Source organism: Oratosquilla oratoria, chromosome 9 (genome assembly GCF_046742065.1).
Source record: "Oratosquilla oratoria isolate Oo_2021 chromosome 9, ASM4674206v1, whole genome shotgun sequence".
Lineage (NCBI taxonomy): Eukaryota > Metazoa > Arthropoda > Malacostraca > Stomatopoda > Squillidae > Oratosquilla > Oratosquilla oratoria.
Window position 1 is genome coordinate 66,138,104 of NC_134785.1, and position 17,479 is coordinate 66,155,582.

Below are 17,479 nucleotides of genomic sequence, written 5' to 3' on the forward strand. Positions count from 1 at the left end.
CGTCTGTCCGTCTGTCTGATTATGCCTCTGTACGGTGTCTGTCCGTCTGTCTGCGGTTCTGTTTTCGGTCTCTCTATCAGTATGCCAGTCTAATTTTCTTAATCTGTTAGTCTGTCAGTCTGTCGATCTCTTTCCCAGTTTCTCTCCCTCTGCCTAACCCTCTCTCTCTCTGCCCACCCCCCTCTCTCTCTCTCTCTCTCTCTCTCTCTCTCTCTCTCTCTCTCTCTCTCTCTCTCTCTCTCTCTCTCTCTCTCTCTCTCTCTCTCTCTCTCTCTCTCTCTCTCTCTCTCTCTCTCTCTCTCTCTCTCTCTCTCTCTCTCTCTCTCTCTCTCTCTCTATCTTTTCACCTATCCATTTTTCTCTGTCTCTTTATCCCCGTGTGTTCTTTTGTTTCTGAATTTGCACATGTAGTAAGTAAACATAGATTAGGCATAAACAACATAAATGTGGTTACTTAGACGCATACTAGCATACCGAGCGAAATACAAAGGCAAGCAAGCGCTAGTTTACATGTCATTATATGCACAAATATACGCACTTTGGTCACTACGTATAATTTTTTTTTTTTTTTTTTTTTTTTTTAATGAAGCCCTTAATTCGGCTGTTATCATTGCCCGTTCCGGACACACAGAGCTTCACAGTAATTACATATGTATTAACGTTGATCTACTCGTTATTTATTAGGTCGTTACCGCTGTTTTATGGCTGGCCATTGCGAGTCAGCCTCGCTCATTGCCGGGTGATGCTGACATGGGTTATGCGGATGTTCTCGCTTGATTACCAACGACATCTAAGTGATTATCTCGCGCTTTGCAGGGTTGGCGCGGATTACCCTACGCTTTTGGCAAATCCCTCAGGTGCCCGAGGTGGTCAGAGGTTTCAACGTGTATTTCATTTGAGAAAATCTTTATCTTTCTTGTGAGATGATGATCGGGTTGGTCTGTAATGGTGACGTGTTTTACAGGTGTTTTCGGTGAAGATGGGCGCACACACACACACACACACACACACACACACACACACACACACACACACACACACACACACACACACGAGCTCTCTTCCGGGAGGGAAATAGGTGCCTATCACGAGTCCAACACGTGATTCAAAGATCATGGTGAATCACACACACACATACCCGGTATGTATATATATATATATATATATATATATATATATATATATATATATATATATATATACATATATATATATATATATATATATATAATATGTAAATAATGTATTAATATGATGCATTTCATGTACAGTATCTCAGGCATAATTATCATTTAAAGAGGATTATTGGTTATCCGCGCGCGCACGTGTCTGTGTGTCTGTCTGTGTGTGTGTGTGTGTGTGTGTGTGTGTGTGTGTGTGTGTGTGTGTGTGTGTGTTTGTGCGTGTGTATATGTGTGTGTGTGTACTTGCGTGCGCGCGTACGCTTCCATGCAACAGGTAACGCTTCCTCAACAGAAGAAGAACGTTCTTAAAGCTTCGTTTACACAGGGCAAATTGAGAGGCAAGGCAAGTGTGCAAATTACTTGAACTGGAGAGAAAAACAAGCAAGAACATGTTCACACAGGCCAAGTTGAAGACAATTGGCCTGTGTGAACATGTGCTTGCTTGCTTTCCTCTCCACTTCAATTACCGTAATTTGTACACTTGACTTGCCTCTCAACTTGTTTATGTCTATTTTGCGTATGTAAATAAAAATATATTCGTCTTGTGGTGTCTGGATTTTTTTTTTTTTACAAAACCGTTAATTTGGTGGCGTGTCTTATTGAGTTTATTTTAAGAAAAGACTGAAAATTTATTTTTAATAAAGGAACGGAATTTTAGCTCGAAATGCCTGATCTAAATAAGAAATATTTATGTAAATATTTATTTTGTTATATATTTATTGTTATGTATTAATAAGTATCGTGTGTGCAGTCGAAATTATATTTTCCACTTATTTACCTGTATTATCTATTGATTTATTAATTTATTTATCTATTTATTTATTCATACTTGTTTATTTATTTGCCAACTGTCATGATATCTAGCGGATGCGGTAAAAATTTGATTTAGTATATTACCAGCCTCGACGAAAATTGAATTTTGGGGCGGTGCTGTTCAAATAATTGTCGCTTTTAATAACTTGCTTTCTATCAAATTTACACTTTGATTAAAATTGGAGCTGAGCATCATTATGTCTTTGACTGCGTTCGACACGTCTGTCGCATGACGTGAGATGGGTCATTGTACGTCACGATAAAACGTTAGTCACATGTGACAATTTTGGTTTCACATGCAAAGGAAGAGCACACAAACAAGAGACCTTTTGGTCCATAACTAGGTTGGATGCCGAGTATAGAGAGATGAAGAAATCAATAAATAAGCGAACTATATTACGTTGCACTGCCTATGCAGGAAGTTAATTTGAGATATTGATTAAATTTATTTCTCCATTGGTTGAAACTACAAGCACTTGACTTCAAAGAAACTAGATCGTAAAACTGATGTGAAAAATATTATACCAAAGATGTAATGAGTATTTAAAGCATAATTATTGTTGATACTATTATTACTACTGCTATTATTTGTATTGTTACTACAAACCTAATCCATTTACTTATCATCATTCAGGGGATAATTACCGAAGGGTTACCATAAGCAACTACATCTGTTATATTAAACTCAGCAACGTTATGCATCTCAAACGATATCTGCTAAAGTGTTTGGGAGTCGTTTCTGAACTGATGTGATCTCAACACATTTTTGTTATGTCCTCATGTGCCAAAAATGTGTTTGATTCGTTAATTCAGCGTTTCTCAACCTTTTTACCCTTGAGTAACCTTTAGAATGAATTGCATGTCTCAAAAAAAAAAACATATACCATATCTTTCTCATTTTATTTTCATCGTAATTATAAGTTAGATAGGATGATGTCTATATTACATTATTACAATAACCAAGAATAAGTCGTGCGTGTTGAATTATATTACGTATATGAAATCAAATAAAAAATCAAAAGAGCATTAGCTCATCTCACTTGTTCTCGCGGAACCCTTAGGGACCTTTTGCGGAACTTTTGGGTTCCGGGGAACGCTGGCTGAGAAACTCTGCGTTATTAATGACTTTTGCTACGTCCTAATAGAGTCTTTCTCTTTCGCAGGTGTGGTTTCTGCACGTCCTCAACGTAACCAAAGAAGACGAGGGGGAGTACGAGTGTCAGACGTCGACCCACCCACATGTGTCGCTTCTCATGTTCCTCAAGGTTTCACGTAAGTACGATATTAAGTTTCACGTTGTCAGTTGATCACTGGATGTCCTTAATTGGTGTTACGGTGGTATTCTTAGAAAATATTTCCTTGTATAAATCTTATATAAATTCTTAGAAGGGAAAGATTTTTATAAGGAAATAAAAAAAATTAAGAATACCACCGTGAGATTCTTAAGGTGTTATTTATTTTTTTTTTTTTTAAGAATACCACAGATATTTCCATTCCAAGGACTTATATAAGACTTATACAATTTTAAGAATACCACAGTTAGCCTCACCATGCACGGGCAGACTGGACACATCGAGTCTCTTAATTTGCTTTAATTCATTCACAAGGTGATATAGTTTGTATATTTTCTTTCTGGTTAATGTTATGAAGTCTATATAGAGCAATACAGAAAAACGTGTCTAAAACGTATCTAAACAAGAACGTGCCTATAACAACTCATAGAGAACCAACCGGCATTTCCTAAGACACTTGTCTACATTATACGTCTTGATATGAAAGGATTACTAAATTCAAAACTGTTTTCTAGTGAGCATCATACGATACCAGGAATCTATTGGACAAAGATGTCATGAAAATAACCAACGCGATCATAATCATTATAATCATCATCACTAATAATCATCGTAATCATCATTACATTGTTAGTTTCTATCACCCCGCCAAACTTTTAATTTTGTTGTATTCATCAAATGAATACACCTTCACGAACTCGGTATCTTCAAGAAATGTTTTTAGATATAAATTTCCTTACTCCTGTATCCTAAATTTTTGTTATGATGATTTATATAATTTATTATTATAATTATTGTTATTATTATTATTGTTATTATTGTTGTTATCATTATTATCATTATTATTATTATCATCATTATTATAATTTATAATTAATTATTATTATTGTTATTATTACTATCATTGTTATTATTTTATTATAATTATTATTATTAATATTTTATTTTATTTACTTATCATTTATTCATTTATTTAATTTTTGTCAGCGAGACATAAGCCACAAATCATTGATATTTTAAGTGTACCACAGAACAGAAACCTTATCATTACTTCAACCATAAGTTGCTCGATTGAGCTTCTATAGCAGCGTCCTATCCCGAGACTCCCTTTTTAAGGATAGGAAGACCTTTTTAAGGATAGGAAGACCTTTTTAAGGGTAGGAAAACCTTTCCATCACAAATGAAATGTCTTAAAGAACGTATCACACATAGAAATGTTTAGAAAATAAGAACACGCAAAATATCGCCTTCTAGATCATATCAACTGAGTAACGCAACCTACTCAGAAACTAGCGCTTAGAAAACACAAACTTCAAAAACATGAAATCCTCAAGGAAAAAATCTTAGAAAACGCAGCCCTCTAGAACGCTTAATGCTTACACATCCGCCACTCATAGAAACTAATACGTAGAAAATACTCGCTTAATAATTAAAACTAAGAGGGAAGAATAATGTGGAAGTCTTTATAAAGAAATAAGTTGAAGTACATCAGTCTCAGAAACCCAAAGCCCTCGGAATTCCTTTGTCTTTAAGAATCATGTTTAGAAAACACCTTAGAAAAATAACAACCCTGACAAACCCACTTTCCTTAAAAAAAAAAGAAAAAGAAAAAAAAATCAGAAACGAATATAGAAATGTCATTTTCAGGAATATACCATCCTCAGAAACAAATATAGAAATGTCACTTTCAGAACATACCACCCTCAGAAACTATCTGTTCATCAAAGGCCCACAACCTTATCAGAAACTATTTGTCCATCGAAGGCCACCAACCATTAGGAATAGACGCTTAGGAGGAAACGCAACCTTCAGAAATCGACTTTTGTCAGAAACGAACTACCTCGAGGAACAAATGTTCAGGGAATACCGCTTCTGGGAACACTCCACCCTAAGAAGAACATCCTTGAGTCTTTGTTCTTTGTTCATTTTTCAGTTGTTCGTATCGTTCTTAACGTTATTTCGTTTCTTGTGTCAAGGATACTGTTGCATGAGTAGGTTTGTTCTCCTTATTTTTTAATTTATTCATTTATTTATTTATTGTATTTACATAATCAGCCTGTGATTTATTTTCATTAACCTTTCTTTATTCCCATTGTCTTTCTACGCCTCCATCCAACCTTCATCTCTCTCTGCCTGTCTGTCTCTTTCTACCTGTTTGGCTGCTTCAATTTATCTATTTGTCTGTCTATCTCTTTGATTGCTTCTATTTATTTTCTGTCTCTGTCTCTTTGACTGCTTCCATTTGTCTGTCTGTTTGTCTGTCTGTGTCTTTTTCCTCTCTTTTTCTCTCCTCTCTCTCTCCTCACTCTCTCATCTATCTTTCTCTCCTCTCACCTTCTCTCTTTCCCCTCTATTTGTCTCTCTCCCCTCTTACCTTCTCTCTTTCCCCTCTATTTGTCTCTCTCCCCTCTTTTTCTCTCTCCCTATCTCCCTCCCTCCCTCTCCCTCCCTCCCTCTCCCTCTCCCTCTCCTTTTGTAATTTTTTCTTGTATTTCTCATCCACTCTTTTTTCATTCTCGCTCCTGCCATCCCCGCCTCATCCTTTCCTCCCACGCTCTCTGTGCCCCTGCAATGGCAAATCCCATTATCCCGATAGCAAATTGATGTAAAACCGTGCAAACAGGGGGATCTCATTAACATTAACTTATCATGCCAAGCGAATTCGCCGCTTTCATTTATATCGTGGAGACTCGTCGCTTCTGCTCTGTCGCCGACAGACGAAGAGTATCCTGTGTGCTGGGGTCACCATTCTCTCGCATTCGATTAGTTATGGTTCGAATCCCGCACTACTCCCTGATACCCAGCAGTGGCCGTTAACGACCCCCAACAGATCCTTTAAGCGCATAGGACAAAGGTAAAGGCTTCTGACACAGCTACTCAGTGCCTCCTGGTGTAGTCTCCTCACTTTATTTTACCAATAGGATCTCAAATCGTAGTTGAAGTCGCTTTTAAAAATCTTTTTCTAGCCCATGCAAATGTTTCCTTTCATTAAAAAGTGAATTTTTTATTAACTTTATTGAATTGGGGAAATATAGAGGCAAATTTCATAGATGAGACAGTATGCAATGTGACTTTAGTTAGAAACTCAGTTCAGTACAAGCATAGTTATTTTCATACAGGTCGATTTTGTTTAAATCTTAGGTTTTATTTATTTTTATAGTATTTAGTTTTGATTTGTGTTATTTTCTAATGAATAATAGTCGCTTCTAGCTGCTACTAGACAAACTTGTACAAAGAAATGTATGACTTCAGGCTTTAGCTTATCTTTCATTTCAGTCTGACAGACATGCATTGAGGATTTAGCGTATTGATTATAGGTTACATATTTCTTATGCAGTTAATATTTAGGTTGCCTTTGTGACACCCCTACGGACCAGAGGCATAAAGGTCTTCTATGACTGGAGACTAATAATAATAATAAAACTAATAATAATAAAACTAATAATAATAATAAAACTAATGATAAAAATAATTGATAAAAATAACTAATAAAAATAATTGATAAAAATAAAAGTAAAAAATATATGAAGTCTATAAAATGCGACACTGAACTTTAACCCACAATAACAGATCACTATAACTTGTGATTTTAGCTTTGGCCAAGGACAAGCAAATGGGCTTTCGAGAAAACGAAAATACGTTGAGGCTTGCATCCGCCACTTAACCGTATTAACTTTTATCTTCATTAAAATACATTAACCCAATCAGGGTTTTAGATAATTATATTCATATCTTCTCTTTCCTCCTCTTCCTTCTAATTCCTCGTTCAGTATTCCACACTTTCCTTGTTCTTTCTTTGCTTTCTTCTTACAAAAGTTCACAAAGGAATAGCATACAGACAGGAGACCTTTTGGTCCAGAACTAGGTTGGATGCTAGAAATAGATAATTAAACGAAGAAATGAGTAATAAAAAAAAGAGCCAAGTAATTTGTAGGCATTGTAGCATATTAGTTACGTGTTTATATAAACGAGTTTTAAAACTTCAAACCGTACCACTTTGTACTGCCTCTGTACGAAGTTTATTCCATTCACTAACTACACTGTTGGCGAATTTGTCTCTGTCACCATCCGAATCAAATCTACGTCCTGACGGATTAGAACCATTGTTTTTCGTGTGAAATCTCATAATTTTTTGTTGTTGGATCCCATCAAAATATTTAAGGCCTGTATAAAGTCGCCTTTGAGTCTACGATCTTTTCTTTTCTACTTACCTTAACTTCCACGTCCTTTCCATTTTCCTTTTTGTCTTCTTATTTCTCCTTCTGCCTCTTATATTCCTCCTCATCCTTTTATCTTTGTCTTCTTTTATATACATATGCGTACACACACACACACACACACACACACACACACACACACACACACACACACATAATGTATATATAATTATATATATATATATATGTATATATATATATATATATATATATATATATATATATATATATAAGCGTGTGTATGTGTTCCAACAGAGGAGTGAATAAATAAAATATGGGAAACTTTCATTGAATAAAATCACTTGGCGGCAGCCAGTATAAGGCATCACTCACTTCTGTCCAGCTATCGAAGTTGCAACTTTGCACGATAGGTTATCTCGCTCCATTGTTTACGTCCTCCCTCTTCACTTTGTCCAATTTATTTCCTTCATCGCCTCATTACGACGTCCATTCCAGCTCTTATCAAACTGAACCTCAATCCTCCTTATCATTCGATTTAGTCTCTTCCTGTCGAGGTTATATTGCCACTCTGTGTTTGTGTGTGTGTGTGTGTGTGTGTGTGTGTGTGTGTGTGTGTGTGTGTGTGTGTATTTATGTATATATATATATATAATATATATATATATATATATAGATATATATATATGTGTGTGTGTATTTATATTTATATGTATGTGTCTGCCAGTGGGTATATATATCGCACACTATAATTAAAAAAAAAAGTAAAGATAAAATTTGTTTAATCACCCCTCATCTTCTCTCCTTGTGGAATAGTGGGCGGCCTGTTCCTACTCACCACTCTGCTTTTATCAGAGTAGGAATATACGTGCCTATCTCTGAGTAATCTTCTAATCAGCTTACTTTCGTATATCCTTATACATATATCTTTCGCCCATTAATCTGTTTTCCATCTATATATTTACTTACCTGTTTGTTCATTAATTTATGTACTAACTCTTTTATCTATATACCTATTCATTTATAAAATGATTTATCTGATTTTTCTATCTAATTATTTATTATTTTTTGCTTAAGTTTGTATGTCTCTATCATGCCTAGTACAATTACAGTTACAATTACAGTTACAATTACAATTACAATTACAGCACAGTGCTCAGTCGCACTCTGATTCTGCGTCTTGGTCTGGTTAGGATCATAATCTCGATCGCCCATGTCTTGATTTTCTCAATATCAAAGTGGGGGCCAGACTGTCATAAGCCAGCGACCGGTTCGTGATTTATGGGCTAAAGGCCTTTTGAATATCAATGTGGCAAGCCAAAGTGTCGAGAAACTGAATAACCTATTCAAGCCCTGTGGGCCACTTATACATCATATTCTGGCCAGAACGAGGGAATTTTATTTGTATGAATGAAGTTCGTACCGCTAAATGGGAGAAATGAGGAACCAAATTAAATTAATTAAGTTCGGATGTAAATTATTTCGTTGTATGAGCTACACTTGGGTAAGACATTACTTTATATTAATCATGTGAATTGGATTAGGTCTGCCACGAGTGTTACATACAAAGGTCTGAAGTATTTTGAAAAGCACTTGATGTTCCTGAAGTATTATGTATAAGACTGATTACGTTTATATCAATATTTATGTTACCTATTTCCGGCAGGGCAAAGGAAATACATTTAGAAATGATTGCTTTGATAATTTAGTAGATTTTAAGTTATCTTTTCTATAACTTAAAAGGTTAAAAAGTATTATGCATAAGACTGATTACGTTTATATCAATATTCATGTTACCTATTTCCAGCAGGGCCAGAAAGATGAATACAAATACATTTAGAAATGATTGCTTTGATAATTTAGTAGATTGTAAATTATCTTTTCTATAATTTAAAAGGTTAAATGTTGTTTTTGGTAGAGTTTCGATGATTATGAGAAGCTCTTAAGTTTTTTGGTAATTTCTATAATTAATATCACATTCAAGAGAAGTCAAAAGTTATCTTACTGAAATCCAAATATAATTAAAATTCTTAAGCAAAAATATATTGAGGTTATAAACATGCGAAAGAATGTGAAACTTGGACGGATCTGCTCTTTTATACTCGTAACTATATAAGGACATCTAAACTTTTCGTTCGTTCTCATTTAAGTTCGATCATGTGATACTGATGCTTTCTTTTTGCTCACTATCGTGGTACCTCACCTAGTATGTGTCATATTAACAAGAATGATGACATTTACATAAAATAGGCAATTACTAATCTTTAAGCCTAATTGAAACAAGTTTCTTAAGAATATATTCGAGTAATGTATACGAAGAATGTTGCACGTGTTTACGAGAGTTATGTTAAGTTCAATTTAATGGATAATTACTTCTAGCAGTAAGAACATTCTTTTAGTCAAATGAAATACCATGTTAGATCAAACTTATGATGTTTCGCATGCTAGTTTTATTAGATGCACAAATATAGACACCAAACTCTTGAGTATAAGTATAGTAAGCCCTAGGGGTATGTGGAATAATCTAGATTGTATTATTTTTCTAAATAGAATAAAAAAAATTTAGATACTATATTTCAAGTATTTCGTCTGCTTAAGAAAAATAAAGGGCTATTAGCCAGTCTTTCAGGTCCATGCCCACAATCGTTTACAAGATCCCAAAGACCTTGTGTCTCATTTGTATTTATGTACACAAATACTGTACACGCACACACACAAACACACATTCAGTTTTGTGTCATGAATTATGATAAGGTAACTGGCGACCTTAACTCTGTACTGGTACCGGATGTAGAATGGTGACATTTACATAAATTAGGTAATTACTAATATTCAAGCCTAATTGATACATTTTTTCTACTTACCAACAAATTATTTTCTTCAGCTTTGGGAAAGCCCTATATGTTTTTTATCCATTTAAATATATTACATTATATTATTTTAATATCCATTTATAGTAATTCAGATATTAAACTTCAAATTCTACCAAATACATTCCAAAGTTCTTGTTGAACCTTGTTCATATTTGAAAAATATTGAAAAACATTGTTTTCTGATAATGGATTTAACAAGCTTAAGACGATCTTTGGGGTTGACTTGATTAATGAGACCTGTTAATGTGTGGAATATGATACATGAAAAGAGGATAATGACGACCTTTGCCAACTCTTTTTTTTTTTTTCTTTTTTAATGACTCAGAGGTCACCAACCTTATGGATTCTCATCGAAGTGAGGTCACCAGTGAGTGTCGGGGGTCACGTGACTGATATATTATTGGAAACAAACGAACCTGTTTCTTGGTATGTAAAATATATGCGAATAATATTTTATTCTTCATTACATATTTTCTTCACCAAAAGTTAATTTAGTCGTAAGAGCTGCTATACGGTACCGTTGTATATGGAACAGTCAACATTTAGCAATATATTTGTACATAGATCTGATATTTTATGGGGTTAGGTTGTGACGCTGGGGACAGTAAAATTAGGAAAGCAAGATCTTCTGTTACAGCAAAGCTCTTTTCGGTGTAGAATTCTCTTCCTATGAATCTTTTTGATGGTCACTAGTGCAGTAGTGTGGGGTTTATGCTGGGGCAAGTGGTAGTCATCATTAACCATTGAGGACTTTGAACTCACGGAGCAGGGTCGATGCCTAACACGCCACGATGGCACATATACTCTGTTTCAGCGACCCTGAGTTAAACGAGACTAACTTCTGTGGCCTTTGCTTTTTAGGAATGTCCCCTTTGGGGACTATAGGCCTAGGCCTAGGCCTATCCCCGTCGCCTTAAGGGGACGAAAATGGAGGGTCACATATTTAATGAAACGCCCTTGCTGTGGACGTGCTGTGTCTTGCGGCACTGCTTCTGACCGAAGGCAGTGGGCGAGATGTAGGGATGACCAGTTTTCCAGGAGCCAAGATAAGAGGGAGTGGGGTAAATGGGAGTGGAGTATGTGGGGATGGAATGGGTGGGAGGGGGTTTTATGCTTTTTTTTTTTTTTATTCTACCTCCTTTGTTAGGAGGAAAGAGCCTTTGGTATATACATGTAACTTCTGTGGCAATAGCTACAGTTTGTGGTAGATGTTGCCATATTAGTGAATACTGGTTTTCTCAGACCTGGAACAGCCTACGCACGAGCTGTGACAAACATAACTGAGCTGTTTCGTTTACTTGAGAGTCACATTTGGGAATGTCTGTTGCTGTGGTGTTATGGTATCTTCTCAGTGCTGCGAGATAGCCATCGGGAGGGGGATAGCGAGGGGGTAATGGGGGCTAAGAGGGGTATTGGTTCTGTGTGATACCCGTAGTTAGGTGGGAGAGGGAAAGAGGGAGTGAGAGGGGTATTGGGGCTGTGACGTTCGTGGTTAGGGAGAGAGTTAGGGGGGGAAGGGGAAAGAGGGGTAAGAGGGATATTAGCGCTATGACGTTCGTGGTAAGGGAGAGAGTTAGGGGGAGGAAGGGGGAAAGAGGGGTAAGAGGGATATTAGTAGTGTGTGATGCCTGTAGGTAGGGGGATAGTTAAGGGGAAGGGGGGAAAGGGGTGGGTAAGGAGGGTATTGGTGCTGTGTTGATGCCCGTAGATAGGGGAAGAATTAAGGGGTTGAGGGGGCAGAGGTGGTTAAAAGGTGTGTGATACCCTTAAATAAGGGGAGAATTAAAGGGGTAAGGGGGAAAGGGGGGTTAAGAGGGGTATTGGTGCTGTGTGATGACAGTAGGTAGGGGGATATTAGGGGGTGTAGGGGCAGGGGGGTTAAAAAGGTATTGGTGTTGTGTACTTATAGTAGGTAGGGGGGATATTAGGGAGTGAGGAGGAAAGGGGTGTAAGAGGGGTATTAGTGCTGTGTGATGCCCGTAGGTAGGGGGAAAGTTAGAGGGGACGGGGGGTTTGTGTGCTGTTTAGTGATATTGGAAGGTAGACGATCTATTTTGAGCTCGTGATGATGGTTTAGTGGTCTGTCGGAGATTACCTCGCAGTTGAGCGGGTGCATTTTTTAATTTGTTTTGTCCAGTTTCGTGCATTTTAATTTCACTTTCGTCCGACTTCGTGCACTCGTCGCTGCCGGCATAATGTTCTGGACACAGCATCCCCGCCAGCCCCCTCGCAGCCCCGCCAGCCTTCACAGCCTCCACAGCCCTCGTCAAATCTACCTCGCCACCATTATGAGCGTAATATGTAGTAGGTATTGGTGGTGATGAAGATGGGGAGAAATTATGTTAGTAATAAGCTTATGTTAACGTTAAAGTAGAGAGAGGAAGAGAAAGGAGGAGGTGTAGTATTAAGATAAGGAAGAGAGAGAAGGAGAGGAGGAGGAGGAGGAGGAAGAGGAGCACGATGACGATAACTTGTAGTAGAGTCAGTAGTATGATGAGGAGGAAGGAGAGTAGGAGAAGGATGAGGAAGAGGAGGAGGAGGAGGAGTAGGGGAGGAGGAGGAACAGGAAAAGGAGGAGGATCACGACGACGACGACTCGTAGTAGGGTTAGGATTGTGAGGAAGAGAAGGATTAGGAGTGTGAGGAGGATTAAGAGTGTGAGGAGGAAGAAGAGGAGGAGGAGGAGGAGGGAAGAGGACAAGAACCTGTTGAAATCAGCGATGATGAAGTCTGGGTAATGACGCACGATGAAGACGATGGTGATGATAACGATGCTAATGAGAAGGAAGAGGAGGAGAAAGAGGAGTTCTTAAAAGCTGCGATGATGAAGCCTTGGTAATGGTAATGATGCTAACGAGGAAGAGGAGTTGGAGGAGGAGGAGGAAGGGGAGGAGGAGGAGGAGGGGAAGTGGAGGTGGAGTTGGTAGAGGAAGAATAGTAGGAGGTGGTGGAGGATAAAAAGGAAGAGAAAGAGAAAGTGAAGGAGGAATAGGAGGAGGTGGAGGAGGGGAAGTGGAGGTGGATTTGGAGGTGGAAGGATAGTTGGAGGAGGTGGTGGAGGATAAATAGGAAGAGAAAGAGAAAGTGAAGAAGGAGGAATAGGAAGAGGAGGAAGAGGAAGAGGAGGGGATGGAGAATAAAGAAGAGGAGGAAGAGAAAAAGGAGGAGGAGATAGACGACAAGCATTACACTGATGACCTGTTGATGGTCGCGTAGAACAATCAGCGCCTCAGTCGATCCAGATCGCTGTCCCTCTCAACGAGTCCGATCCTTCATCTGAATGAAATCATGTGGTATTAACCAGTGTATAACAGGTCGATCTCATGCGCATGTGGTCTGGACCCTCTGCGTGCGAGGAGGCGACCCAATCATCGGCCTAAAAAGAACTAGCGGCTTACCATAATTGACAGCCATTGTCCTACCAGGGGTTTCTCACTTCCCACGTCGTGAGTATATTTAAACCAGAATAAAAATCTCTGAAGAGATGAGTGACATTGTGACGCAGAAATGTTGAACTGAAACAATTTGATCTGATTAAGGAAAATTGAGGTTCTAATCAGAACAAATGTGGGGTCCTAATCAGAACAAATCCCGGGGACTTTTATTGGAACTGAAATAATTGTGGGTAATGCAATCAAGTAAATTACAAAAATCACCTCTTCAGTTTGTGACTGCTCTAATAGTTTTTATTATTTGTTGTTATTATCATCATTATCATTACTATTGTTATTGTTGGTATTGTTACTATTATTATCAGTGTTAGTATTTATTACTATTGTTATTTATTACTTATTATTATTATTATCATTTTTGTTATCACTATTATTATCATTGTTTATCACTATTATTATTATTGTTTATCACTATTATTGTCGTTATTATTATTATCATTATTACTATCATTAATTCTTTGTGACAAATTTTAAATTAATTACAATAGAAACTGATGTAATTGCCACCGTTCAAAATTATATGAAATGAAAAATCAATTCAAATTGATGAGGATGCCAGATTGATACAGCTATCATGATATAATGAAAAAATATATAAATTATTTCAATGGAAATCAAATATTTATTTTCAAATATTGTTCCTTTTATGAGGTGACTATCGGTATATAAATTAATGAAATTGACCTGGCACGATTCTAATCAATTTTATTCGACTTAGGCTAAAGCCTCACATTGAAAGAAGCTTAAGTATAGTTTGAGAATACCGCCCCGATTCAAGATATCAGTAAAGAAAACATCAAGCATAGGGGAATACCTATCGACGATGGAGGGATTTTAAGTGAGATTTCGGAAATAGGGTCTCCCAAGCCGTGGAATCTGTCAATATGGAAAGATATTTTACCACATTTTATATTAACGCCAACCAATTCTATTCATCTTAGGGCAAACCCTTACGGCGGAGGGGGTTTAAGTGAGGTTTGAGAATACGGGCCCCCGACCTGTGGAATCTGTTAATATGGAAGAATATTTCACCACACTTTGTCTTAACGCCAACCAATTCTATTCATTTTAGGTCAAGCCCTTACGGTGGAGGGGGTTTTAAGTGAGATTTGAGAATACGGGCCCCCGACCCGTGGAATCTGTCAATAGGGAAAGCAATTTCGGCGGCCATCTTTCAGGGGCCATAAGGTATACATTGTCCATCTGGTTGTATCGAAAACCGGTCACCGGGACCTGAAGAATGAAGCTCGGCGAATAAAGGCGGGTCAAGGGTGAGGGCAATGCAGAAGGGAGGGAGGGAAGCTAGGGCAAAGGAAGGAAAGGAGGGAGTGGGGTGAGAGGAAGGGGTGGGGTGAGAGGAAGGGGTGGGGTGAGAGGAAGGGGTGGGGTGAGAGGAAGGGGTGGGGTGAGAGGAAGAGGTGGGGAGAGAAAGACGTAAGAGGAGAGGTGGGGTAAGAGGAAGGGGTGGGGTGAGAGGAAGATGTGGGGGAGAGAAAGAGGTGGTGGAAAAGAGGTGGGAAGAGAGGAAGAGTTGGGAGGAAAGTAAAAGATGGGAGGAGAGGAAATGGTGGGGTAAGAGGAAGGGGTGGCGTAAGAGGAAGGGGTTGGGTAAGAGGAAGGGGTGGGGTGAGAGGAAGAGGTGGGGTAAGAGGAAGAGGTGGGGGAGAGGAAGAGGTGGGAAGAGGAAGAGGTAAGAGGAGAGAAAGAGGTGGTGGGAAAGAGGTGGGAAGAGAGGAAGAGTTGGGAGGAAAGTAAAAGATGGGAGGAGAGGAAATGGTGGGGGAGAAAGAGAGGTGGGGGAGAAAGAGAGGTGGGGAGAGAGAGAGGTTAGGGAGACGAGGGAGTTGGTTGAGAGGATGGAATGAGGTTAGAGGAGGGAGTGGGGGTAGAGTGGGGTAGGAGGTAGTGGGGTGTGGTGACAGGGGTGAATGAGGAAGACAGAGAGGGAATGGGGTGAGAGGAGGGAGTGTGTAGGGTGAGAGAGGGAGTGGAACGGGAAAAGGGAGGGGAATGAAAGGAATGAGGGGGAACGAATGAAGGATAAAGAGGAAGGAAGATTAGGAAATAAAAAGAGAAAAAGGAGAGAAGCATAAATCGACAGGAGGACAAGGATGAAGAGAGGTGAGAGAAAGAGGAGGAGAGGCAGAAGAGGAGGGAGAAGAAGAGTAGAGAGGAGAGAGAGAGAGAAGGAAGTAGGGTAAGAGAACGAAGAAGGAGGAGGGAAAAGAAGGGTAGAGAGAAAAGAGAAGAGAGAGAGAGAGAGAGAGAGAAGGAAGTAGGGCAAGAGAACAAAGAAGGAGGAGGGAAAAGAAGGGAAGAGAGAAGAGAGAGAGAGAGAGAGAGAAGGAAGTAGGGCAATAGAACGAAGAAGGAGGAGGGAAAAGAAGGGAAGAGAGAAGAGAGAGAGAGAGAGAGAAGGAAGTAGGGCAATAGAACGAAGAAGGAGGAGGGAAAAGAAGGGAGGAGAGAGAGAAGGAAGTAGGGCAAGAGAACAAAGAAAGAGGGGGAGAGGAATAAGAGGAGCGAAAATAAGAGGAGAGAGAGAGAGAGAGAGAGAGATGGAAGTAGGGCAAGAGAACGAAGAAAGAGGAGGAGAGGCAGAAGAGGAGGGAAAAAAGAGTAGAGAGAGAGAGAGAGAAGGAAGTAGGGCAAGAGAATAGAGAAGAAGAGAGCGAAGGAGACGTGGAGTGAGAAGAGGAAAGAATGGAAGGACATAGAAGAATGTGAAGAAACAAGGAAGGCGGGACGGAAGTGATGAATGAGGGAGAGGAGGAGGAGGTGGGGTGAGAGGAGGAGGTGGGTGATGGAGATAAAGGTTAAAGTGCAGATGGTCATTCCTGCACACAGAAAGGTCGTGTTCCCTCGAGAAGAAGAAGAAGAAAAAAATCACACAAGTTCCTTTGATGAATATATTTATTCTTTATTATTTGGGTGTTTTTTTTTTTCTCTCGTCTGGAAATGAAGCGTCGCCTAAATATGCTTCATGTTTTAATGATATAAAGGTAGTTGAATTGAAGAATCATAACAAGCTTGTAAATTCACACACACACACACACACACACACACACACACACACACACACACACGCATATATATATATATATATATATATATATATAATATATATATATATATATTTATATATATATATCTATATATATATATATATATAATGTGTGTGTATGAATTGAAGAATTATAGCAAAACTTGTAAATCCACACAAACACACACACATTCGTGTAATATATATATATATATAAATATATATATATATATATATATATATATATATATATATATATATATATAGAGAGAGAGAGAGAGAGAGAGAGAGCGAGAGAGAGAGAGAGAGAGAGAATGAAATAATAAGAGAGAGACAAACAGACATACTGACAGACACAGACAAAAAGAAGGCGAATTACCACAAGAAGATAAAAGAATAAAGAGGAGGGAGAGGACAAGGAATAGAAGAGAGAGTAGAAGGGAAAGGGGAGAAGGCGAGTAATGGAGGAGTAAGTGAGATGTAGGACACATTTATTGAGATTAAAGGAGAGAAAGTAGAGATGAGGGGAGGAAGGGGAAGGAAAGGAGGAGAGGAATAGGAGGATATAGGAGAAATAAGAGGATGACGTGAAATAGGATGAAAGGTAAGACTGGGAACGAGACGAGGGAAAGGGGAGGAGCAGAGAA

At 38.4% G+C, this 17,479-nt stretch overlaps 1 protein-coding gene across 1 annotated transcript in view; it reads left to right on the forward strand.

The window, feature by feature from the left end:
• LOC143028095 (zwei Ig domain protein zig-8-like) overlaps positions 1-17,479 on the forward strand; it is a 368,863-nt gene that overhangs the window by 237,450 nt on the left and 113,934 nt on the right. The window contains exon 3 of the mRNA XM_076189733.1: positions 3,161-3,269. Within this exon, the coding sequence (XP_076045848.1) occupies positions 3,161-3,269 (109 nt within the window). The remainder of the gene's footprint in view (positions 1-3,160; positions 3,270-17,479) is intronic.